The sequence below is a fragment of the Pelodiscus sinensis genome, chromosome 24 (assembly GCF_049634645.1).
Source record: "Pelodiscus sinensis isolate JC-2024 chromosome 24, ASM4963464v1, whole genome shotgun sequence".
NCBI lineage: Eukaryota > Metazoa > Chordata > Testudines > Trionychidae > Pelodiscus > Pelodiscus sinensis.
The window spans coordinates 5,046,103-5,070,996 of NC_134734.1; the positions used below are offsets into that span (position 1 = coordinate 5,046,103).

Genomic DNA, 24,894 nt, shown 5'->3' on the forward strand with positions numbered 1-24,894 from the left:
CCTTTACTGTTCTTGTGAGCTGGCTTGATCCATGCATGTATGTACTATGTTGTGTAGCACACCTACACCCCCCCCCCCTCCACGCACACACCCTTCTCATACTGCTTGGGGTATCCTCTGTTTGGGATATGGGGCTTCCCTCCCCCCCATGCAGCAGCAGATGACCCAGGCTGTGTGTGATCTTTTTTATTAATGAGCGCTCCCTTTCCACCAATCGGCACCCACCCTGGGCGGGGCCTACCGGCTGCTGGCCTCAATGAGCTGCTATCCCCAGAGCTGAAGGGTTTCAGAGCATCAGCCTGGCTGTGCAAAGCAGGTCCTCAGGATCGAGAAGGAACCCAGGAGTCCTGGCTCCCAGCAACCACTAGACCCCACTCCCTACATAGAGCCAGGGACAGAACCCGGGACTCGGGAGTCCTAACTCCCAGCCTCCCCCACTCTAACCACTAGACCCTACTCCCCTCCCAGAGCTGGGCATAGAACCCAGGACTTTTGGCTCCCAGCCCCAACACACTCTAAGCACTAGACCCCCCCCCCCTCCTGCCCTTCTCTGCCCTTGGATAGAACCCGGGAGTCCTGACCGCCACCCTCCCCCGGTGGGTGCAGAGGAATCTGGAGCAGAGCCACGCTGTGGATTTACCGATCCCCATCCCAGTGCCAGCAGCGGACCGGAACCAAGGGCTGGATCCCCACGGGGGCTCCCTGACCCAGCACGGACATGCCAGCTTTGCTCCCCTACTTCCTGGCCCTGACCTGCTTCGCCCACACAGGTAGGAGCTGGGGGAACGGGGATCAGTTGGGTCCCCCAGGCCATATCTCCTGCTACTCCCAAAGTGGGATGAGCAATGGCTGGTTTTGGGGGTCTTCTTGGACTTCCTCCTCGGGCTTCTGCAAACACAACACGGGCTGCAGGGGGCTGGGAACCAGGACTCCTGGGGTCTCTCCCAGGCTCTGGGAGGTGAGAGGAGTCTAGTGGGGAGAGGGGAAGGAGGGAGGGCTGGGAACCAGGACTCCTGGGGTCTCTCTCGCGCTCTGTGACTGTCATCCTGACCTTGAGCGAGCTCCTCTGGCCTTTGCTATGCAGGAAGATGGAGCCAAGCAGTGTGTTTGGGGGCAGGGGATACGGACGTGTCTGGGGGCACGAGGGGGGGGGGTTGAGGATGGCCCAGGGAGGGATCCTGCACTGACTGGTGGGGTGCTGCATGGTCCCCCAGAGGAAGGAGGGGGCAGGCGGTGGGGAGTTGTCTCCTAGCCTCCCTGCATGGGGCACTCTGGGGAAAGAAATCCTGCAGTTTCTGAGATGGTCCCCTACAGAGTGTTCTCAGGGCAGGAGTTGCTGGGTTCTCTCCCAGCCCTGGGAGGGGAGTGAGAGCCAATGGCTGGAAGGGGGCTGGGAGCCAGGATGCCTGGCTCTTAAATCTGCCTCAATTTCTCCTTCTGGAGGCCTTGATCTCTGCTGGGGCTCCAGGGGGACAGGAGGCAGGAAGCGAAACCTCAGCTCCATCCTCCCCGCCCCCTTCTCCCCGCTTTTGCGGTGCCTCTGTCAGACTCTCTTCTGCTGTGCTGACAGGGCAAGGAGCACATCAGCCCGTGGGGCGGGTACGGGGTGCCCAGGCATGGCTGAGTGCCAATCGCCCAGGGGGGGCGTGGGCATCCAGGGTGTGTGGAGGTGTCAGGGGAGCTGAGCCAAGCTCACACTTACACGCCTGGCTGGGCTGCTGGGCCCCCAGCTATGAATTCCCTTTACAGAACACTAATGAATCCTGAGCGGTTTGGGGCAGGGTGTCGGGGGGGGGGGGGGTAGAATGGGGGTGGGGTCTTTGCCTTGGGGCACAATTTTTCATCCACTCATCTTAGAGGAGATGACAGGGGATTAGGGGAGTGGGTTTGAGGTCTGACAGTGGAGGGTTAGAGTCCAAGTGGTAGGAATTGGGGGCTTAGAGGGTTGACAGAAATTGGGGTCTGACAGGGGAGGGATGGGGCACAGGGGGAAATTGGGGGGCTATGGAGCTGAGGAGCATTGGGGTCAGACAGGGGAGGGATGGGGGAGCAGGGAGAAATTGGGGGGCTATGGGGCTGAGGAGCATTGGGGTCAGACAGGGGAGGGATGGGGGAGCAGGGAGAAATTGGGGGGCTATGGGGCTGAGGAGCATTGGGGTCAGACAGGGGAGGGATGGGGCACAGGGGGAAATTGGGGGGCTATGGGGCTGAGGAGCATTGGGGTCAGACAGGGGAGGGATGGGGAGCAGGGAGAAATTGGGGGGCTATGGGACTGAGGGGGATGGGGACATGGGGAAATTGGGGGGCTATGGGGCTGAGTGGAATTGGGGATGGGAGCTCAGGGGGGAAAAGGAGGCTGAGGGTCACTGGTGTCTGACAGGGGAGGGATGGGGGCCTAGAGGACTGTGGGGGTTTCTGGGGCTGGGTTAGAGGAGGGCTCAGGAGAAGGGCCCATAACTATCCCAAAGCTGCTTTTCCTGGGCCAATCTTCCCCATTTCTCCCCTGCTCCAGTCAGACCCACAGGCCCTTCCAGCCTGGTACCTGCCCCTCCCTGGTTCTCTGCTGCCCAGGATGTGAAACCCAGGGCCCTGGTCCTGTGGCCAGGCAGGTTCAATAACTAACCCTGCTCAGTGATGCTTTCTATACGGGTCAGGACGCCTGGGTTTGCTCCGTGGCTCTGGGAGGGGAGCGAAGTCTAGTGTTTAGACCAGGGGAGGGGACTAGGAGCCAGGACGCCTGGGCTCTGCCCCATATCTGGGAGAGGGGTCTAGTGGGTGGGGAGGGGCTGGGAGCTAGGACTCCTGGGTTCTAATCCCCACGTGCCTCTCCTCTGGGGGTGGGGGAGGGGCTGCCTTTGCAGACACACACACACACAAAATTAACATCTGTTGGCTGTTTGGAAGTGACCTAATTTCTGGGGGCCGAGCTGGTGCCAGGCAGGGCTGGCAAACCCGCCGGGGGTGTTTGCTCATTGCCAGGCAGACAGGTGGGGCATGTGCCCCTCCACCATGGGGCTTTCTGGGAGGGGGTGTCTCATGCCATTAGGGGTGGCCCGGGGCAGCTGCAAGATTCCCCACCCATGACGGGGGGAGGGGCAGGGTTTGTTTGTCTGTCTATCCCAAATCTGTCTATCCCCCACTTCCTCTCTCTCCTGCTACCCCCTGGGGGTAGGAGGTAGGGCCAGGCCAGCAAAGGAGGTAGGTGCAGGTCTCAGTGCTCATGGAGCCAGGCCAGAGGGATGTCAGCCGTGGACATGGGGTGCAGGGCCAGGCTCGTGGCGGCGGGAAGCACAAGCCATGGGGCGGGAGGGCCAGGCTGGGGTGTGTGTGAGGAGTGACCAGCCCCATTCTGGGCTGCAGAGGCAGCAGACGGGGAGATAGCTGGACAGAGGAGGGGGATGGGCACAGAGTGAGCCCTGGCACAAAGGGGTCCATTGTGGGTCCTGGCGGCTCCCGCTCCCACAAGCTGCCTGTCCCAGGGTGGAGCCTCCTGTGCTCCCCCCCCACACCCTCCTCTGTGGCTCCCAGCACAACACCAGCTTTGTGTGGGCCCTTCCCTCTCCACATAGGCCCTATGGCCTGCCCTGCCTGCCTATCCCTCCCCTGCTTCATCCACCCCTCCTGCCCCACAAGGGGAAGGTACTGGCCCTAAGGCTAACTGGCTGGCTCACAGGGGTTGGAAATGGGACAGCCTCCTGGGGATGCCCCCTCTGTCTGTCACTCTCATTATCCTCTTTATGTAAGATGGGGAAACTGAGGCACAGAGAAGCAACAGGACTTGTCCAGAATCTCCTAGGCAGTAGTACAGGGGCAGAGCCAGGGAGAGAACCCAGGAGTCCTAGCTCCCAGCCCCCTTTGGTCTAACCCCTAGACCTACCTCCTCTGATTCCCAGCCCCTGGCCTCTGTGTTTCCTGACTCACTGTCCCATGCTGTAACCGCTAACCCACCCTGCCTCTGGCTAGTTCCAGTCTGGGAAGCTCAGAGCTCTCTGCTCGCCCTTCCTCCCACTCTGCCCCCCTCCTGTACAGGGGGGGCTTTCTGGGGGGGGCAGGGCCCTGACCAGGCTGGGATCAGTGGGGCCCCAGTTTCTACACAAAGCTATTTGTCAGAACTGTGCAGCTTCCAGCGCCCCTTCCCCAGAGCCAGGCGCACAATGGGCCCAGATTTCACGCCTGTTAGGAGGCAGGAATCCGAGGCCTCTGCGCAGCTTCCAGGGGGATTTGCTGTCAAGCGTGGAAATGCGCCTGAGTGTCTGTGAGTGCGGGGGCAGGAGAGCTGACAAGCGGGGAATGAGGGATGCTGAAAGAACCCAGGCGTCCTGATTCCCAGCCCTCCCCCTGCTCTAGCCACTAGATGCCCCTCCCATCCCAGAGACAGGATAGAAACCCAGTGTCCTGGTGCCCCCTCCCCTGACTCTAATCATTGGCATCGTTCTCCCTGTCTCCAGCTGGGGGTGCAGAGTGGGTTCCAGCCTGGAACCGCTGGCTTATCTCCCCAGCTCTGGGAGGCAGTGAGGTCTAGTGGTTAGAACTGGGCTGGGTTGGGAGCCAGGAAACCTGGGTTCTCTCTCCAGCTATGAGAGTCAGTGGGGTTTATTGGTTAGAGCAGGGCTGGGTTAGGAGCCAGGACACCTGGGTTCTCTCCACAGCTCTGGGAGGCAGTGTGGTCTAGTGGTTAGAACTGGGCTGGGTTGGGAGCCAGGACACCTGGGCTCTCTCCAGAGCTCTGGGAGGCAGTGGGGGGTGCTGGATCAGTGCCATATATCTTCTCCTGCAGGGTGGGAGGGAGGCATGGGGACAGCTGGGTGTGCTGAGTGCTGGTGAGTGGGCATGCCAGGCTGTGGGCATCAGCCTGGCGCTGCGGCTGTTGCTGCGGCTGTTGCTGCGTCATGGGGTGTGAGTGTACTCGGGGAGCAGGGGTGGGGAATCTGGGTCCATCCATGGAGTGTGTGTGTGCGACTGTGCCCAGTGCCAGTGTATGTATGGGGTTGTGCAGAGACATCTGCAACCTTGTTGAGGGTGTGTGACCCTGTGTGTTGGGGGGGGGGGCTCACAGGTGTGTGACCCTGTGTGTGTGTCAGGGTAGAGGGGCCTGGGTGAGTGATGTTGAGGGGCCTCCGTGTGTGTGTGGGGAGCCCCAAGGGTTTGTAAGTCTGTGTGTGTCAATGGGAGGGGGGACTGGGTGTGTGATGTTGTGGGGGTGTCAGGAGGGGTGAATCTGGGTCAAGGTGTATGTGATTCCTTGTGCACGTGTAAATCTGGCAGTGTGTCTGAGTCAGTGTATGATGGGGGGTTCAGTGTCATGGGCTATAGAATCCTAGAACACTAGGACTGGAAGGGACCTCGAGAGTCATTGAGTCCAGTGCCCCGCCCCCATGGCAGGACCAAATACTGTCCAGACCATCCCTGAGAGGATAAAGTGTGTTTGTGTATCAAGCAAAAGCTCTGTCTGTTGGTGAGCCATCCGTGTATGTGTTACAGCCCTGGGTGTGTGTCACAGCTCTGTGGGTGTGCCACAGAGCCCGTGTGTGTGAGAGTGAGAGAGGGCTGTGTGTGTGGGGGGGGGTAGTGAGAGAGAGAGAGAGAGAGAGAGAGAGAGTGCTGTGTGTGTGTGTGTGTGTGTGTGTGTGTGTGTGTATGTGTGTGTGTGTGAGAGCGAGAGAGGGCAATGGGGGGTAGTGAGAGAGACAGAGAGAGTGCTCTGTGTGTGTGTGTGTGTGTGTGTGGGTGTCTGTGTGTGTGTGTGAGAGCGAGAGAGGGCTATGGGGGGGTAGTGAGAGAGAGAGAGAGAGAGGGCTCTATGTGTGTGTGTGTGTGTGTGGGTGTCTGTGTGTGTGTGAGAGCGAGAGAGGGCAATGGGGGGGTAGTGAGAGAGAGAGAGAGAGAGGGCTCTATGTGTGTGCGTGTGTGTGTGTGTGAGGGGGTGTCTGTGTGTGTGTGTGTGCGTGTGTGTGTGTGTGTGTGTGAGAGCGAGAGAGGGCAATGGGGGGGTAGTGAGAGAGAGAGAGAGAGAGAGAGAGAGGGCTCTGTGTGTGTGCGTGTGTGTGTGTGTGTGTGTGTGTGAGGGGGGGTGTCTGTGTGTGTGTGAGAGCGAGAGAGGGCAATGGGGGGGTAGTGAGAGAGAGAGAGGGCTCTGTGTGTGTGCGTGTGTGTGTGTGTGAGGGGGGTGTCTGTGTGTGTGTGAGAGCGAGAGAGGGCAATGGGGGGGTAGTGAGAGAGAGAGAGGGCTCTGTGTGTGTGTGTGTGTGCGCGCGTGTGTGTGTGTGAGGGGGAGGTGTCTGTGTGTGTGTGAGAGCGAGAGAGGGCAATGGGTGGGTAGTGAGAGAGAGAGAGGGCTCTGTGTGTGTGCGTGTGCACGTCACCCCCTCTGCCCTCCCCCGATAACCAGTGCACAACCAGTGCAGCCTGGCCTGCTGGGGGTTGGGAGCGGGTGTCCACGTGGTGCCCATCTGTCCCTGCTCTGGGGCTGGTGTCCATCCCCTGACACTGTGCAGGGGGAATCCCTCCTCCATCCCTTCACCCACAGAAATCCCATTAACGCTCCCTGTAATTACAGAGCCACAATCTAATTAGCGGGGGAGGGGATATTCAGTATCAGCGAAGTCAAAACCAGTCAAGGAGTGAAATTAAAGGGTGGGGGGCTGGAAATGAACCAGGACATTGCCCCCCTCCCAATTCTGTGTGAGGTCACGATCTGCCCCGTCACTCTTCCCTGCCTTCCCTGCCAGGAGGCCTGGGGTTTTCCCGGGCCCACGGAGAGGGGTGAGGGTCAGAGCAGGGTCCCTGTGCTGTGGGAAGCCTGGCATGGGTCCATCCCCCGCTTTGGTTCTGTCTCCTCCCCCAGCCCCTCCCCAGCGGATTATCCCCTTATTCAGAGCCCGGCTTATTGGGTAAACGTGGACACAGGGGACAAGGGTCGGGTGATTGGATTGGAATTAGGAAGGGTTTAGCCAGGAGATCAGAGCTGGGGTCCCAGGCTGGGCATAGCGGGCAGAGGTGAATAGGGGCTGGGGGGAGGGAGGGGAAGTGGGAGGGTCTGCAAGGCAATAGGGCAGAACTGAGTGGCGTCTCTGTACCAGCATAGGATGGTAATTGGGGTTTCTGGGGCATTGGGTATCGGTGGGGTTGGGCTGGGGGAAGAGGTCCTGGGGGACCCTTGGGGGAGGGGGTATTTGGGAGGGGTGGAGCTGGGTGGGGATCCCAGAAGAGGGGGGATCTGTGGGAATGGAGCTGGAGGATTAGGGGGGGTCTTCCCCATTCAGTCTCCCCCCCACCTTTTTGGGGGCAGACAGACCTGAGTGCATTGAGGGGTCTCTGACTCCTGGCCCCCAAACCTAGCATCATTTGGGCCCCAGCTCCTACACCCCCATGCCTCCCCAGCCTGCCAGCCCCACAGAAAGCCTGGGCCAGCTCCAAGCCCCTCAGCACCCTCCATCCTTTAGGGGGCCAGTGTAGGTCAACTAGCACCCCCCAGCCAGCCAGGCCCCACCATGGGTCTGGATTGCAGCCAGCACCCACTAGAGGGGAGAGGTCCCAGGCCCCATTCCCTGTCCCTGCCTGCCAGCCAGAGTGGCTGCCCCTCAAAACACCCCTCTGCCTGCCCCTTCCATTTCCCTGCCGCCCCGCACCCTATTCAGCCCCCCCCCCCACCAGAAAGGCCCCTGAACCAGGCCAGTCCCTCATTCACTTGCAATTACAAACGGATTTGCTGGGGGCTTCCCTCCTCTCCCACTGCCTGGATGACTCTGGCCTGCACTCCCCACACACACCTCTGCTGCCCAGATCCCCCATCTCCCTGCCTACACTCCCCACACACACACCCCTGGTGCTGGGGTGCCCCACCCTCCCACCTGCACTCCTTCCCACACTCCCACTGCTGCCTGGATCCCCCAACCTCCCCTGGCCTGCACTCCCCCGCCTGGATCTCCCTTGTCCCCTGGACTCTGCTCCCCACTCTGTCCTCTTCCCCATCCAATGTCCCCTCACCTTGTGCCCCTGCTGGGAGCCTTCCCCTACAAACCCCCCTGTGTCCCTCCCCGAACTGAGACTGAACCCTGGAGTCCCGGCTCCCAGCGACCTGAGTGGTTAACGCCTGCCTCCCCCTTCTGCTCCTGCCAGGCTGGGGCGCATATTTCTTCCAGCAGCCCATGGACCAGGTGGTTGTGGCAGGGCAGTCGGTGACGCTGGCCTGCGTGGTCGTGGGCTACCGGGGCATGGTGCAGTGGACCAAGGATGGCCTGGCACTGGGCGGAGAGCGAGACCTGCCTGGTACGTACACGGCAGTCATCAGGGGGCACCCTGCTGCAGGGGGATGAGAATCCCTGGGGGGAGGGGTGTAACGCAGGGGAGGACCCCAGGTGGGCCCCCAGGGAGTGCTGTGCTGGGGGTGGGGATTTGAGGTTCCCTAGGGGGCACCAGGCTGTGAAGGGGATGAGGGGTTCCCAGAGGGTGCTATGCTGGGTGTGGGTCCCCAGGGGGCTCTGTGCTGGAGGTGGATCCCCAGGGGGGGCTGTGCTGGGGTGGGTCCCCAGGGGGCTCTGTGCTGGAGGTGGATCCCCAGGGGGGGCTGTGCTGGGTGTGGGTTTCCAGGGGGGCGCTGTGCTGGAGGTGGATCCCCAGGGGGGTGCTGTGCTGGGGTGGGTCCCCAGGGGGCTCTGTGCTGGAGGTGGATCCCCAGGGGGGGCTGTGCTGGGGTGGGTCCCCAGGGGGCTCTGTGCTGGAGGTGGATCCCCAGGGGGGGCTGTGCTGGGTGTGGGTCTCCAGGGGGGTGCTGTGCTGGAGGTAGGTCCCCAGGGGGGGCTGTGCTGGGTGTGGGTCTCCAGGGGGGTGCTGTGCTGGAGGTGGATCCCCAGGGGGGGCTGTGCTGGGTGTGGGTCCCCAGGGGGGGCTGTGCTGGGTGTGGGTCTCCAGGGGGGTGCTGTGCTGGAGGTGGATCCCCGGGGGGGCTGTGCTGGGGTGGGTCCCCAGGGGGCTCTGTGCTGGAGGTGGGTCCCAAGGGGACATTGTTGAGGGGGCTAGAGGGGGCTGTGCCAGTCTCTGCAGTCTGTACCTCTCTCCCTCAGGCTGGCCCCGCTATTCCATCATTGGGGACCCGGCTGCCGGGCAGCACAACCTGAGGATCGAATCTGCTGACCTGGGTGACGATGCCGCGTACGAGTGCCAGGCAACGCAGGCGGCCCTGCGCTCCCAGCGTGCCCAGCTCACTGTGCTCCGTGAGTGCCCCTCCCCTGTCAGCCTAGGGCACTGCTCTGGGGAAGCTCACCCCTTTGCAGCCTCTCCCCCGCCAGCTTCGGGTACTGACATGGGAACTCCCATCCCATCACTAACCCCTTGTCCCCATCTACCCCCCAGTGCCACCCAATGACCCTGTGATCCAGAATGGCCCCATCGTCCGGGTCCAGGCCAGTGTGCCCTACAACCTGACCTGCCAAGTGTCGGGCGCCAAGCCCGCCCCTGAGATTAGCTGGTATCGTGATGGGCAGATGCAGGATTCAGCCCTCTACGCCAAGGTGAGTGAGAGGGGTAGGGTATTAAAGGGGCAGCCCAGATTGTGTGGACAAGGTATTAAAGGGGCGGGCCTAGCTATGTGGGGCAGGGAATTAAAGGGGTGGTCTGGATGGGTGGGTGTGAGACAGGATATTAAAGGGGTGGGCCTGGCTATGAGGGGTAGGGAATTAAAGGGACCATGGGCTATGGCATGAAGGGATTCTCCTTCCCAGCCCCCGGGACCCAAAGAGGGTGGCCCAGGCCCCCAGGCTGAGGCTCAGCTCTGCCCCCCAGGCCCTGATGGAGGATGGAAAGCGGGCAATGGCCGTCAGCACCCTGCTCCTCACGCCCAGCACCCGGGACATGGGCAGCACCTACACCTGCCGCGTCGCCAACCCAGCCGCACCCGCCGGCAAGCAGACCTCCGTCAGCCTGGACGTGCTGTGTGAGTCCTGAGCCAGGCCATGGGCGCAGGGAGGGGCTTGGCCTGTGAGCACAGCAGAAGGCGCTGTGCTGCGGGGAGCTGGGTGGGGCCTGGAGGGGGCGCTGTGCTGCGGGGGACAGGGCGAGGCCTGGTGGGGGCGCTGTGCTGCGGGGACAGGGCGGAGGTCTGGGGGGGCGCTGTGCTGAGGGGACAGGGCGGGGCCTGGAGGGGGCGCTGTGCTGCGGGGGACAGGGCGGGGCCTGGTGGGGGCGCTGTGCTGAGGGGGACAGGGCGGAGGTCTGGGGGGGCGCTGTGCTGCAGGGACAGGGCAGGGCCTGGAGGGGGCGCTGTGCTGCGGGGGACAGGGCGGGGCCTGGTGGGGGCGCTGTGCTGAGGGGGACAGGACGGAGGTCTGGGGGGGCGCTGTGCTGCGGGGACAGGGCGGAGGTCTGGGGGGGTGCTGTGCTGCGGGGGACAGGGCGGGGCCTGGAGGGGGCGCTGTGCTGCGGGGGACAGGGCGGGGCCTGGAGGGGGCGCTGTGCTGAGGGGGACAGGGCAGGGATCTGGGGGGGCGCTGTGCTGCGGGGACAGGGCGGGGCCTGGAGGGGGCGCTGTGCTGCGGGGGACAGGGCGGGGCCTGGAGGGGGTGCTGTGCTGAGGGGACAGGGTGGGGCCTGGTGGGGGCGCTGTGCTGCAGGGGACAGGGCGGGGCCTGGAGGGGGCGCTGTGCTGCAGGGGACAGGGCGGGGCCTGGAGGGGGCGCTGTGCTGAGGGGGACAGGGCGGAGGTCTGGGGGGGCGCTGTGCTTCGGGGACAGGGCGGGGCCTGGTGGGGGCGCTGTGCTGCGGGGACAGGGCGGGGGTCTGGGGGGGCGCTGTGCTGAGGGGGACAGGGCAGAGGTCTGGGGGGGACGCTGTGCTGCGGGGACAGGGCGGGGCCTGGAGGGGGCGCTGTGCTGCGGGGGACAGGGCGGGGCGTGGAGGGGGAGCTGTGCTGCAGGGACAGGGCGGAGGTCGGGGGGGGCGCTGTGCTGAGGGGGACAGGGCGGGGGTCTGGGGGGGGCGCTGTGCTGCGGGGACAGGGCGGGGCCTGGTGGGGGCGCTGTGCTGCGGGGACAGGGCGGGGCCTGGTGGGGGCGCTGTGCTGCAGGGACAGGGCGGGGGTCTGGGGGGGGCGCTGTGCTGCGGGGACAGGGCGGGAGCCTGGGGGGGTGCTGTGCTGCGGGGACAGGGCGGGGCCTGGAGGGGGCGCTGTGCTGAGGGGGACAGGGCGGGGCCTGGAGGGGGCGCTGTGCTGCAAGGACAGGGCGGGGTCTGGGGGGGCGCTGTGCTGCGGGGGACAGGGCGGGGTCTGGGGGGGCGCTGTGCTGCGGGGGACAGGGCGGGGTCTGGGGGGGCGCTGTGCTGAGGGGGACAGGGCAGGTTCTGGGGGGGCGCTGTGCTGCGGGGACAGGGCGGGGCGTGGAGGGGGCGCTGTGCTGCGGGGACAGGGCGGGGCGTGGAGGGGGCGCTGTGCTGAGGGGGACAGCGCGGAGGTCTGGGGGGGGCGCTGTGCTGCGGGGACAGGGCGGGGCCTGGAGGGGGCGCTGTGCTGCGGGACAGGGCGGAGGTCTGGAGGGGGCGCTGTGCTGCGGGACAGGGCGGGGCGTGGAGGGGGAGCTGTGCTGCAAGGACAGGGCGGGGGTCGGGGGGGCGCTGTGCTGCGGGGACAGGGCGGGGCCTGGAGGGGGCGCTGTGCTGCGGGGGACAGGGCGGGGCCTGGAGGGGGCGCTGTGCTGCGGGACAGGGCGGAGGTCTGGAGGGGGCGCTGTGCTGCGGGACAGGGCGGGGCCTGGAGGGGGCGCTGTGCTGCGGGGACAGGGCGGAGGTCTGGGGGGGGCGCTGTGCTGCGGGGACAGGGCGGGGCCTGGAGGGGGCGCTGTGCTGCGGGACAGGGCGGGGTCTGGGGGGGCGCTGTGCTGCGGGACAGGGCGGAGGTCTGGAGGGGGCGCTGTGCTGCGGGACAGGGCGGAGGTCTGGAGGGGGCGCTGTGCTGCGGGACAGGGCGGGGCGTGGAGGGGGAGCTGTGCTGCAAGGACAGGGCGGGGGTCGGGGGGGCGCTGTGCTGCGGGGACAGGGCGGGGCCTGGAGGGGGCGCTGTGCTGCGGGACAGGGCGGGGCGTGGAGGGGGAGCTGTGCTGCAAGGACAGGGCGGGGGTCGGGGGGGCGCTGTGCTGCGGGGACAGGGCGGGGCCTGGAGGGGGAGCTGTGCTGCAAGGACAGGGCGGGGTCTGGGGGGGCGCTGTGCTGCGGGGACAGGGCGGGGCCTGGAGGGGGCGCTGTGCTGCGGGACAGGGCGGAGGTCTGGAGGGGGCGCTGTGCTGCGGGACAGGGCGGGGCCTGGAGGGGGCGCTGTGCTGCAAGGACAGGGCGGGGCCTGGAGGGGGCGCTGTGCTGCGGGACAGGGCGGGGCCTGGAGGGGGAGCTGTGCTGCAAGGACAGGTGAGCCCCACCCCAGAGCTGGTCGCACCCCGCTGACAGGTTTCTCCCCCCCCAGACCCGCCCACTGTGATGCTCTCTGTGCAGCCGCAGACTGTGGCGGAGGGGGGCAGGGTCAGCTTCCTCTGCACCGCCACCGCCAACCCGGAGGTGACGGGCTACCGGTAAGTGCCTGCACCCGGCCTGCGGGCTGCCCCGCCCTGCCCCCTGGTGGCTGCGGGGGCACGTGCAGGCCCCCTCCGCCTGCTCTTCCTGCCTTTCCGGCCCAGAGCAGAGGGGAGCCTGCGCCCCCTGGTGGGCACACGTGGTACTACCCCAGCTGATGCAGCCTGCGCTCCCCTAATTCTGTATCTCCTTCCCCCCTGCTGTGGGGCAGGTGGGCGAAGGGCGGCGTGACCATCGCCGAGGCCAATGGGGACAGCTACGAGGCCACAGTCGACCACTCCTTCTTCACCCAGCCCGTGTCCTGCGAGGTGGCCAACGCTGTGGGCAGCACCAACGTCAGCACCCTGGTGGACGTGCACTGTGAGTGAGGGGGCGGGCTGGGTGCTGTGAGGGGGCGGGCTGGGCAGGCTCTGTGAGGGGGTGGGCTGGGTGCTGTGAGGGCGCAGGCTGGGCAGGCACTGTGAGGGGGTGGGCTGGGTGCTGTGAGGGGGCGGGCTGGGCAGGCTCTGTGAGGGGGCGGGCTGGGTGCTGTGAGGGAGCAGGCTGGGCAGGCACTGTAAGGGGGCGGGTTGGGTGCTGTGATGGGGCAGGGGGCAGGCTCTGTGAGGGGGCGGGCTGGGTGCTGTGAGGGCGCAGGCTGGGCAGGCACTGTGAGGGGGTGGGCTGGGTGCTGTGAGGGGGCTGGGCAGGCACTGTGAGGGGGCGGGCTGGGTACTGTGAGGGAGCAGGCTGGGCAGGAACTGTGAGGGGGTGGGCTGGGTGCTGTGAGGGGGCAGGCTGGGCAGGAACTGTGAGGGGGTGGGCTGGGTGCTGTGAGGGGGCAGGCTGGGCAGGCACTGTAAGGGGGCGGGTTGGGTGCTGTGATGGGGCAGGGGGCAGGCTCTGTGAGGGGCGGGCTAGGTGCTGTGAGGGCGCAGGCTGGGCAGGCACTGTGAGGGGGTGGGCTGGGTGCTGTGAGGGGGCGGGCTGGGCAGGCTCTGTGAGGGGGCGGGCTGGGTGCTGTGAGGGAGCAGGCTGGGCAGGCACTGTAAGGGGGCGGGTTGGGTGCTGTGATGGGGCAGGGGGCAGGCTCTGTGAGGGGGCGGGCTGGGTGCTGTGAGGGCGCAGGCTGGGCAGGCACTGTGAGGGGGTGGGCTGGGTGCTGTGAGGGGGCTGGGCAGGCACTGTGAGGGGGCGGGCTGGGTACTGTGAGGGAGCAGGCTGGGCAGGAACTGTGAGGGGGTGGGCTGGGTGCTGTGAGGGGGCAGGCTGGGCAGGAACTGTGAGGGGGTGGGCTGGGTACTGTGTGTGGGCATGGGGGGTTGCAGTGGAGCGGGGGTGGGTGCTGAGGGCACAACTTGTGGTGGGAGTCAGAGGAAGGGCGCTGCCTGGAGGGAGGGAAATGGGCTGGAGATGGGCAGGGGGCAGCAGGATGGGGGAAGGGGAGGGCTGTGGTAGCTGCGGGGCTGGGCGCTTAGCGGGGGGATTACTGAAGGGGGGTGCAGGGTGGGATTGGAGCCACAGGAGGCGGGGCTGGCAGTGTTGTAGGGATGCCCCACCCCCGCATTGACTGACTCTTCCCCCTGCAGTCGGTCCCCGCCTGGTCTCCCAGCCCAAGCCCCTCACCGTGGATGTCGGAGCCGACGCCTCCTTCACCTGCACCTGGGCCGGGAACCCGCCCCTCACTCTGGCCTGGACCAAGAAGGGATCCAGCGTGGTAAGTGCCCTGCCCTCCACAGGCCTGGCCCCGTGCCAACCACTACCCCCACTCCCCTCCCCTCTCCAGCCAGCAGGACCCAGGCAGGCATCCAGCATCCCACACTCTAACCACTAGCCCATGCTCCCCCCAGACCAAGGAATAGAATGCAGGCATCCTGACTCCCCCCCAACCACTAGTCCCCACTCCTCTCCCTGCTCTAATTGCCCCGTGTGACTGCAGGTGCTGAGCAATGGGAACACCTTGCACCTCAAGGCCGTGACACAGGAGGATGCTGGCACCTACGTGTGCAAGGCCATCGTGCCACGCATCGGTGTGGCTGACAAGGAGGTGACGCTGGCGGTCAACGGTGAGGGCAGGGTCGGGCTAGGGCGGGGCATTACCTGGGGTGGGGCATCCCAGGGCGGGGCATTACCTGGGGCAGGGCATCCCAGGGAGGGGCATTACCTGGGTCGGGGCATCCCAGGGCAGGGCATTACCTGGGGCGGGGCATCCCAGGGAGGGGCATTACCTGGGGCAGGGTCGGGCTAGGGCGGGGCATTACCTGGGGCGGGGCATCCCAGGGCAGGGCATTACCTGGGGCGGGGCATCCCAGGGAGGGGCATTACCTGTGGCGGGGCATCCCAGGGCAGGGCATTACCTGGGGCAGGGTCGGGCTAGGGCGGGGCATTACCTGGGGCGGGGCATCCCAGGGCGGGGCATTACCTGGGGCGGGGCATCCCAGGGAGGGGCATTACCTGGGGCAGGGTCCGGCTAGGGCAGGGCATTACCTGGGGCGGGGCATCCCAGGGCAGGGCATTACCTGGGGCGGGGCATCCCAGAGAGGGGCATTACCTGTGGCGGGGCATCCCAGGGCAGGGCATTACCTGGGGCGGGGCATCCCAGGGAGGGGCATTACCTGGGGTGGGGCATCCCAGGGAGGGGCATTACCTGGGGTGGGGCATCCCAGGGCGGGGCATTACCTGTGGCGGGGCATCCCAGGGAGGGGCATTACCTGGGGTGGGGCATTACCTGGGGCGGGGCATCCCAGGGCGGAGCATTACCTGGGGCGGGGCATCCCAGGGAGGGGCATTACCTGTGGCGGGGCATCCCAGGGAGGGGCATTACCTGGGGGTGGGGCATCCTAGGCGGAGCATAGCCTGGGGGCGGGGCATCCTAGGCGGAGCATAGCCTGGGGGCGGGGCATTATTGGGGGATGGTAAGCCATGGGTGAGGCCAGAGGTGGCCCCTCCCCAGGAGTGGCTTCTCATGGGGTGGGGCAGGCCCTGAGATGAGGGGTCTCTGTGCTGGAGAAGGGACATGAACTGGTGCCACCCTCTTTAATGTGCTTCCCCTCATTGCAGGGCCCCCCATTATTGCCACTGAGTTTGACCAGCAGACAGCGCTGGGGGACAAAGCGCGGCTGGAGTGTCTGGTGGAGAGCTCACCCCCCCCCGACCGCATTGTGAGTGCTGCCCCCCCATCCCCACTGAGCCCCCAGACCCCTACCTGCCCCTACCCACCTTCACTGACCTCCAGACCCTCTATCTGCCCCCACTGACTCCCTAACCCACCGACCTGCCCCCCGCATCGTGAGTGCTACCTCCCACCCAGTGACACCCGCCTGCTCCCCTCCCAACCCCACTGAGCCCCCCAGCCCTCTACCTGCCCCCACCTTCCTCCGTTGTCCCCCAGTCCCCTACCTGTCCCCCCCCACTTCCGCTAACTCGTAGTCCCGCACCTACCCCCACTGTTTCCCAACCCACCAACCTGCCCCCTAAGCACATCATGAATACTGCTCTCTCCCACTCCCTTCCCCCACTGAGGGGCCCGTGTCTTGGTCTCGTGGCAGGTGTGGGCATGGGGCGAGCAGGTGCTGGACGGCGGCTTGGAGGAGCGCTTCACGGTGGACACAGCGCTGACAGAGCGGGGGGTGCTCTCAGCCCTGCTCATCCAGCCCACACGCCCTGAAGATTTCACCCTGCCCTACAACTGCACGGCCTGGAACCGCTTTGGGGCCCGCTCGGCGGCCCTCATGCTGCGCAGGCAGGGTGAGCTCCGCCCACATCCTTACTAGCCCCGCCCAGATCCTTCCTGACTCTGCCCACATCCTCACTAGCCCTGTCCCAGACCATAGCCACGCCCATATCCACACTAGCCCCGCCCATGGCCCTCACTGGCCCCACCCACCCACAAGCCTGCTACTGCTGTGTGACCTGGCACTACTTAGTCCCATCCTGAAAGGGTGGGTCCAGGGCCAGATTAAGGCAAGGGCCAGCCGGGGGGCCCCTGATGACAGCTCCTGGATCGCGGGCTGCAACAGCTCCCAGCGGCCATTCTGTAGCGGCCACCCGGGGCGGGGGTCACGTTAACCCCCGCAACGCCGGCCAACAGCGCCCTTCCCCCTGCGGCCTGCACAGCCAGGCTCGGCCCGCCCCGGGCAGCCCCAGGCTGCGTGCCAGTGGCGATAACTGGGCTGGGCATGTGCGTTCTGCCGCCGCCAGCTCTGCACGCCCTCCCCCACATGCTGGTGTGGGGGAGGGGCCGCACATGCGCCCTTTCCCAGGCGCTGGTGTGGGGGTGGGGCCATGCATGCGCCCTCCCCCAACTCGGGGTGCAATTAAACTGTCCACCCGGGGCGCCAGAATGGCTCGGTCCAGCCCTGGGTGGGTCCCATGGGATCCAACCCCAGCCCGATTATCCCCACCTGCCAGCCCCAGAGGTGGCTGCATCGGGCGAACTGTCTCCATGCTCGCGCTCACCTGTCCTTCCCCCACAGAGGTCCTGCCCATCATGATAATTGGGGCTTCGGCCGCGGCTGCTGTCACCCTGCTGCTGGTCCTGCTGACTGGTCTGTCCGTCTGCTGCCTGCGCCAGTGCCGTGGGAAAGGTGAGATCACTGGCTAACCCCGCCCTTTCCCGCAGCCCATCCATCCCTGGGCAGGGCCCCCCTTCTCCAGTGCGGCAGCCCCTTCTCGGGGAGCCCACTCCTCTCCAGCAGCAGTGAGACAGCCTTTTCTCAGGGGTCCACTCCAGTGCAGCGACCCCCTCCTGGGGGGCCCACTCTCACCTGGGGGGTCTGCCCCTCCGCCTCTGGGACAGCGCCTGTCAGGGCCTTCAGCCGCCTGCCTCTGCCGTGAGCCCCCTCGGGGGGTCCACTCCCTCTGGACCCCCGGGGCCTCCACCCTCAGAAGGAACGGTGCCCCCTGTTCTCTAGACCAGAGCAACACTCAGCCAGCACAAAACAGGAGGACTGAGCTTTGAACACAGCAAAGGATCTCTCAGGCCAGTCGGCCTGGGCCCTCAGCCCATACATCAGCCTCCCCTGCAGCCAGTGAGACCTTCCTGCTCTGCTCTCAATCCCCCAAAAAACAACCCGTCTCCCAGCAGAGCCTCCAATATCCCCAGCAACAGCCCCTCCCCTAGCCATTGTCTTCTCTCTAACTAAGATGGTCATCCAGTCCCTCTCTTCTCCACCTCTTCTCCTCCATCCAATGTTCTCCCCCCGCTGGGGTCCACTGGGCCGGTCCCTGGGGTCTCCCCTCTGCCGCCCATTGTCTATCATCTGGCCAGAACCAGCTGTGTCCTCTGAGCAGGGCCGGGGTCATCAGGGTACCAGACTCCGCAGCTTCAGTTCTGGGCTGTTCTCTGAAACAACAGATTCCCCACCACTGTCACATTAAACCAGTAACATCCGGACACTGAGTGCCCCCTTGTCTGTAACCACCCTTTGAACCCCCCAAACTCCCCACTTCCTCACACCCATGTACAGACATGACCACCTGCCAGGCTGATGGGCCTGTCCCCCTTCACATGCAGACATGCTTCTGTGACGGCGCATTGGGGGTCCTCCGTCTCCTGCACCCCGAAATGGCACAAACAGACTCCACCAATCAGTGGAATTGAGGGTGGTTTATTGCTTCTCCATGATACAGCACAGCACAGATGTAATCTGGTTACAGGAACTGGGGGCTGAGGCCTCAGTGCCCCCTTGAGATGGGGGGATCCCAGCCCCCTCCCCAGTTCCTTCTTCCCTGCTTTCCCGACAGGAACTAACCCCCCTCTCCAAGCCCTGCCCCCAGCCAGGGCATCATTCCACCTCCCTTTGTTTCTCCCCATGGGGGGTGGGCTGGTTCAACCGGTATGGTACCTTTGCATAAGAAGGTTTTCCCTCCTGGGTCTTGCTCCAGACAGCAGAGGTCACCACAGCCCAGCAAGTACCCCCACTACGTCACAGCTTCTAACATGTGTTAACACACCAGGGCTAATACATGGACCCACACATGTTACCATGCTGACCTCTGGAGACACATGGACATGCATGTTTAGATACGGGCATCCATGCGGGTTGCTGTTAGTCTCATGCGGTATGTCTACAATACCGGACTAATTTGAACTAAGCTAATTCGAATTATCTCATCGGGTATGTCTACACTACCCTCCTAGTTCGAACTAGGAGGGTAATGTATGCATACCGCACTTGCTAATGAAGCCCGGGATTTGAATTTCCCGGGCTTCATTAGCATAAGCGGGGAGCCGCCATTTTTAAATCCCCGCTGCTTCGAACCCCGTGTAGCGCGGCTACACGGGGCTCGAACTAGGTAGTTCGGACTAGGGTGCCTATTCCGAACTACCGGTACACCTCGTTTCACGAGGAGTAACGGTAGTTCGGAATAGGAACCTAGTCCGAACTACCTAGTTCGAGCCCCGTGTAGCCGCGCTACACGGGGTTCGAAGCAGCGGGGATTTAAAAATGGCGGCTCCCCGCTTATGCTAATGAAGCCCGGGAAATTCAAATCCCGGGCTTCATTAGCAAGTGCGGTATGCATACATTACCCTCCTAGTTCGAACTAGGAGGGTAGTGTAGACATACCCATCTAGACTTAAAAACTAGTTCGAATTAGCGTTTTGCTAATTCAAACTAGCATGTCCACACTGAGTGGACCCTGAACCGAGGTTAAGGATGGCTGGAGGCAGTGACGGCAGGGCATCAGGTTAGGACTTAGAGTGTGGAGCTGCTGTCTCAGGCTAGCCGAGGGCTGTGCTTAAAGGGACCCGACCCCCACCCCGGACAGACAGTTCTCAGGGGTGCCCCGCTTGCAAAGCAGTCCTGGCTTGGAGTGCCCTGAGTGCCCACACTCGGCACATCACAGCACTCGGCCATCAGCCTGGCTGCACTTGCCGCAGGCTGCCATCCGGAGGGGGGAGTCAATCGGGGGGGCTGCAGGAGAGCTTCCACCCCGAGGAGCCCGCAGAGCCACCCCAGTCCTCCCCATTGGGGGCTCGTACCCTATTCCTCCCTCACCTCCTTCCACTTACTCCTCCCTAGCCCCCTTCCTGATGTACAAAATAAAGGACACGTGTTCAAAAATAGAAACTCTCTTTATTGAACAAAACTCGGGGAGACTGGGAAAAGGAGGTGGGAGAGGGGAAGAGAGAGGGTGGGAGAGGGGAGGGCAACTAAAATGATCAGGGGTTTGGAACAGATCCCATATGAAGAGAGGCTAAAGAGACTGGGACTTCTCAGCTTAGAAAAGAAGAGATGGAGGGGGGATATGATAGAGGTCTATAAAAGCAGGAGTGGTGTGTAGAGGGTGCATAAAGAATAGTTCTTCATTAGTTCCCATAATAGAAGGACTAAAGGACACCAAATGAAATGAATGGGTAGCAGGCTTCAAACTAATAACAGAAAGTTCTTTTTCACAAAGCAAATAGTCAACCTGTGGAACTCCTTGCTGCAGGAGGCTGTGAAGGCTAGAACTAGAACAGAGTTTAAAGAGAAGTGAGATAAATTCATGGAGGTTGGGTCCATGGAGTGGTATTAGCCAGGGGGTAGGAATGGTGTCCCTGGCCTCTGTTTGTGGAAGGCTGGAGATGGATGGCACGAGACAAATGGCTTGGTCATTGTCTTCGGTCCATCCCCTCCAGGGTACCTAGGGTTGGCCGCTGTCGGCAGACAGGCTACTGGGCTAGATGGACCTTTGGTCTGACCCAGTACGGCCATTGTAAGCTCAGGGCTCAGGGTCGGGGGTCTCAGTGGACCCCCTTGATTTTCATGCCAACTTGCTCCTGGGTGGCCAGGCTGGCAGCTCTCCTGCCCTAGACGGCCACTTTCCTGTGCCTAGTGCGGAGGTTGTGGATGAGGTCCACAATGTCTGCACTAGACCAGGCGGGCGCCCGCCTCTAGCAGACCTGGGCAGGCTCCCGGGAGCCGCCAGCCTGGTCCCAGGAAGAGGCGGAGGGCTGGGTGGCAGCGGGTGGCCGGCTCGAGCCGTGCCAGGTGCAGGGTCTGCTAGCTGGGTGCTCGCAGGCTTGCACCTGGCACGGGCACCGTAGCCAGCCCGTGCCCCTTTAAGGGGTCCGGGGCCGGGAAGGGGGCAGAAGAGTTTCCCTGGTGGTGCCCAGAGTGGCCACCAGGGCAAGCTGGGGAGGGCTAGCCTCCCACTAGTTCGAATTCAGTGGCTACACAGCCCTTAATTCGAACTAGTTAATTCGAACTGGGCGTTAGTCCTCGTAGAATGAGGTTTACCTAGTTCGAATTAAGCGCTCCGCTAGTTCGAATTAAGTTCGAACTAGCGGTTTGCATGTGTAGCACCTATGAAAGTTAATTCGAACTAACGTCTGTTAGTTCGAATTAACTTTGTAGTGTAGACATATCCATGGTGACATGGTCAGGCATGCTGCCCTCCAAGAACATGTCTGTACAGGCATGAAACGTGTCACATGTAAGGTCACACGAGCAAACCTTCACGTATGTGAGCAGCCCTGGTCCCCAGGCATGAACATGATTGTCATTCCCATGCACTCCTGGAGCCATGAGGTGTCTCAGACAGATCTCCAGTGATGTGGTAACCCCAGTGGGTGTGTCTAGACTGGCAAGATTTTGCGCAAAGCAACTGCTTTTGCGTAAAAGCTTGCCAGCTGTCTACACTGGCCGCTTGAATTTGTGCAAGAGCACTGACTTTGTAATGTAAGAAATCAGTGCTTCTTGCGCAAATACTTTCCCGCTCCCACTCAGGGGTAAGCCCTCTTGCGCAAGAGGGCCAGTGGAGACAGGCACCTTAATTTTTTGCACAAGAAAGCCCGATGGCTAAAATGGCCATCAGAGCTTTCTTGCACAAAAGCGCATCTAGATTGGCATGGATGCTTTTGCGCACAAGCACTTTTTGCGCAAAAGCATCCTTGCCAATCTAGACGCTCTTTTGCGGAAATACTTTTAATGGAAAAACTTTTCCGTTAAAAGTATTTCTGCAAAATCATGCCAGTCTAGACGTAGCCAGGTTGTGTCTGTTTTAACACACGTGTATGAGTGGATCCAGCCCCCCCCAGCCACTCTCACCCCCACTAACACCAATTTCTCCAAGGATGGGGCAGGCAATGGTATTAGGAAGGCAGGATAAGAGATGTCCTGAAGGTAGGCAGGTGGGGTGGGTTCTGGAGTGGCCTAGTGGATAGGGCAATTGCCTAGGGAACACAGGGCTCAAGCCCCACCCCCTCAGCAGCCCCAGTGGTGCCTTCCCTCTGTCCACCCTGGAAGTGACCAGGAACCCACAGCATCTCCTCCCAGTGGCTGGTGCACTCGGAGTGTTATGTAGGGGTGTTCCCTTGCTGCCCCACCCCAGAGGTAGCTGCAGCTTGGTGACAGGGAAGCCACCCCTGGGCAGTGCTATGTGCAGCTGTTCCCAGGCTGCCCTGCCCCAGAGGTGGGCACATGGATGGGTCACAGATTCTTCCCCTTGGGCCAGAACTAGGTGGGGCCCATAGGTGAGCTAAGGACCCAAGCGAGGCTCATGCCCTGCATCTGTCTGTCCATCCAACAGCCAAACGAGGCACCAAGCTCTCCAAGACGGACATCCTGGTGCAAATCACCACAAGCGACAGCAGCCCCACGCGGCCCAGTGACACAGAGAATGACATCAAGGAGCCCATGGTGAGTACAGCATGGCCCCCTCCTGAGCCCCCGCCCCATGACACTGAGCCCCCCTCTGCTCCCCACAGCCTGGCACCCTGTAATACCCTGCTGGCCCATGCATCCAGTTTCCTTGGGTCACGGGTCACGGTCTGGGTGCTGGGAGTGGGGGGTGGCTGGCAAGGCCATGTACCCCTACTCCAGACTCAGCCCCTCCCCCTCCTCACCCCACAGGCCACGAGCAGCGAGTCCCCGGCCACGTCGCACACGGAGCACAGCGAGATCCTGGAGGAGGAAGAGGGCAGCCAGGACATCAAGGTGGGAAGCCCCGCCCCCACTCCTCTCCCCAAGAGGCAATGCCCTTGTGTCTGCTCCCTCTCGCTTAATGGCACAGCCCGCTCCCCCAGTACCTCCCTGGGCCCCTCCTGCTCCATAGCGTGACCTGCTGACATGGGGCTGCGGTCCCCCTGGATAGGGGGGCATGCAGAGCACAGCTCGCCCCCCAGCATCAAGGGGCATGGGCTCTCTGCAGACTCAGGCAGCATCGCTGCATTGCTCTCCAGCCTCCCCTTCCCTTTCTTGTTGACACATGTCTCTCTCCCGCCAGGACCCCACCAACGGTTACTACAAGGTCCGCGCTCACGAGGAGCCTCACCTGCCTGGCAGTTTCTCAGAGTATGCCTCAGCCTCCCGCTCGCTCTACGCCGGGCCCCACGCCACCATGTTTCCCCCGTCAGCACAGCCCTACGGCCACCACTATACCCTGGGGGCGCCCAGCTCCCGTACGGCCTACGAGCCCCACTACCAACAGGATGGGGTGTATGGAGGGGGCTACCTCACGGCCCCCTACACCCGGGCCTTCACCAGCTATGTCAAGCCCAGTGCCTATGAGAAGGGAGACAGCAGCTATGAACAGTCGGACCAGGCCAGCAAGGTGTCGGGTGGCTCTCGCTTCTCCTACACCTCCCTCTCGCAACAGTCGGACTACGGGCGGCCTGCCCAGCAGCGCATGCAGACACACGTGTGACTCCCCCAAATACACAACAAGACGTTGAGGGACAGAGGCCCAGGGCCACCCCTATTGGCCGATGGATCAATGGAGGTTCAGCTTAGCCAAGTGTCTCAAAATGGACGACAGGCCAGCTGACTTGTGCTGCTGGAGATGGAGATGAGCAGCCATTGGCTAGGGGAAGGGATTCAAAATGGCCGACAAACTGGGTTCAAAATGACTGACTCCCCGCTTGACTTTTGTTCCTAGAAGCAGGGATGAGTGGCTATCGGCTCAGCACATGGGTTCAAAATGGCTGAGGAGGGGGTGTTCAAAATGGCTGGCAATCCTGTGGAGTTTCTCTGTTGGCCCCAGGGATGGATCTGCCCTGAATTGAGGGGGGGGACGTCCCAAGGTTGGTTACAACAACAGCCGTTGAAAATGGGTTCAAAATGGCCACCACGTTGGGTTCAAAAAGGCTGACGGCCCAGCTGACTGCGTTGGTTGGGCTTGGTGATGAATCCCAGTGACGGGACTGCCAGGGTGGATACAAAATGGCCACCAAGATGGGCTCAAAATGGCCAGCGGCCCAATCAGCTTCCTCCAGAGAAGAATGGATGCTGCATTTCTGAGCCAATTCCGTCAAGCTGCTGGCCCAGAACTGCCAGACCTGGATGTAAGATGGCGGCCGCAAGGCCAAGGTGGTGGTTGATTCTAGGCCACTCTGGGCGGCGTTGTACGCCCAGTCCAAAGGGCCAGAGTAGCAGGCTCTGGGGAGGGGGCAGTGGAGGTGAGCATGAATCCCCTCAGATGGCAGCACCTTCCCCCACACCGAGCGGGGGGCTGGGTTTGCTGCCTTCTCCCCTGCACCACCCTCTGCTGGAGGGGGCTGCTAACAGCCCATGGATGATAAGGGCAGCTTCAGGCTCTCTGAACGCCTGGCACAGGCTCTCTGCAAACTCAGGCATATCCGGGGGGGGGGGGGGCTGGTTCGGGGGCAGGGAATGGGACAGAGACCTCTCCCCTGCAGAGGGCACCAGCAGTTCCCCACATGAAGGCCACAGGGAAAGATGTTGCTGCTACAGGCTGGCCCTGGCCACAGAATCTGCCAGCCACTGGAGCAGGGCCCAGTCAATCCAGCGCGGGGCACTAAACGCCACCACCCCACCCCGTATCCCGCCACACCCCGCACTGCCTCCCCCACCTGTCAATCACCTGTCGACCGCACGACAGCAAAATAATTTATATTTAATAAAAACATGGAAAGAAGCATCAAGACTGTTCCTGGAGAACCAGCCAGATGGGGGGGGCCTGGCAATGGCTGGTCCCCTCCCTGCCTCTGGAGCCAGCCTATCCAATCTGGTACCATCCCCTCCCTGCCCCCGGAGCCGACCCAGCCAGCCCGATACCGCCCCCTCCCTGCCCCCGGAGCCGACCCATCCAGGCCGATACTGCCCCCTCCCTGCCCCCGGAGCCGACCCATCCAGCCCGATACCGCCCCCTCCCTGCCCCCGGAGCCGACCCATCCAGGCCGATACCGCCCCCTCCCTGCCCCCGGAGCCGACCCAGCCAGCCCGATACCGCCCCCTCCCTGCCCCCGGAGCCGACCCATCCAGGCCGATACCGCCCCCTCCCTGCTCCCGGAGCCGACCCAGCCAGCCCGATACCGCCCCCTCCCTGCCCCCGGAGCCGACCCAGCCAGCCCGATACCGCCCCCTCCCTGCCCCCGGAGCCGACCCATCCAGGCCAATACTGCCCCCTCCCTGCCCC

At 63.5% G+C, this 24,894-nt stretch overlaps 1 protein-coding gene across 1 annotated transcript; it reads left to right on the forward strand.

Annotated features, from left to right (window-relative positions):
* The first annotated feature begins 276 nt into the window (after window positions 1-276).
* Window positions 277-24,393, forward strand: KIRREL2 (kirre like nephrin family adhesion molecule 2). The gene is made up of 15 exons (XM_075906974.1): window positions 277-770; window positions 8,119-8,268; window positions 9,063-9,212; window positions 9,352-9,509; window positions 9,781-9,931; window positions 12,446-12,551; window positions 12,764-12,912; window positions 14,121-14,248; window positions 14,471-14,597; window positions 15,592-15,692; window positions 16,080-16,278; window positions 17,007-17,117; window positions 22,048-22,157; window positions 22,371-22,454; window positions 22,744-24,393. Exons 1-15 carry the CDS (start codon window positions 719-721, stop codon window positions 23,161-23,163), a joined length of 2,196 nt encoding a protein of 731 aa, XP_075763089.1. The 5' UTR covers window positions 277-718; the 3' UTR covers window positions 23,164-24,393.
* The last annotated feature ends 501 nt before the right edge of the window (window positions 24,394-24,894 follow it).

Excerpts from the sequence above, each read along its gene's own strand:
- KIRREL2 (XM_075906974.1), top strand. The coding sequence starts at position 719 with ATGCCAGCTTTGCTCCCCTACTTCCTGGCCCTGACCTGCTTCGCCCAC. Across the intron at positions 9,213-9,351 it reads TGCCCAGCTCACTGTGCTCC|TGCCACCCAATGACCCTGTG; the intron begins GTGAGTGCCCCT and ends TCTACCCCCCAG. Across the intron at positions 17,118-22,047 it reads GCGCCAGTGCCGTGGGAAAG|CCAAACGAGGCACCAAGCTC; the intron begins GTGAGATCACTG and ends TCCATCCAACAG.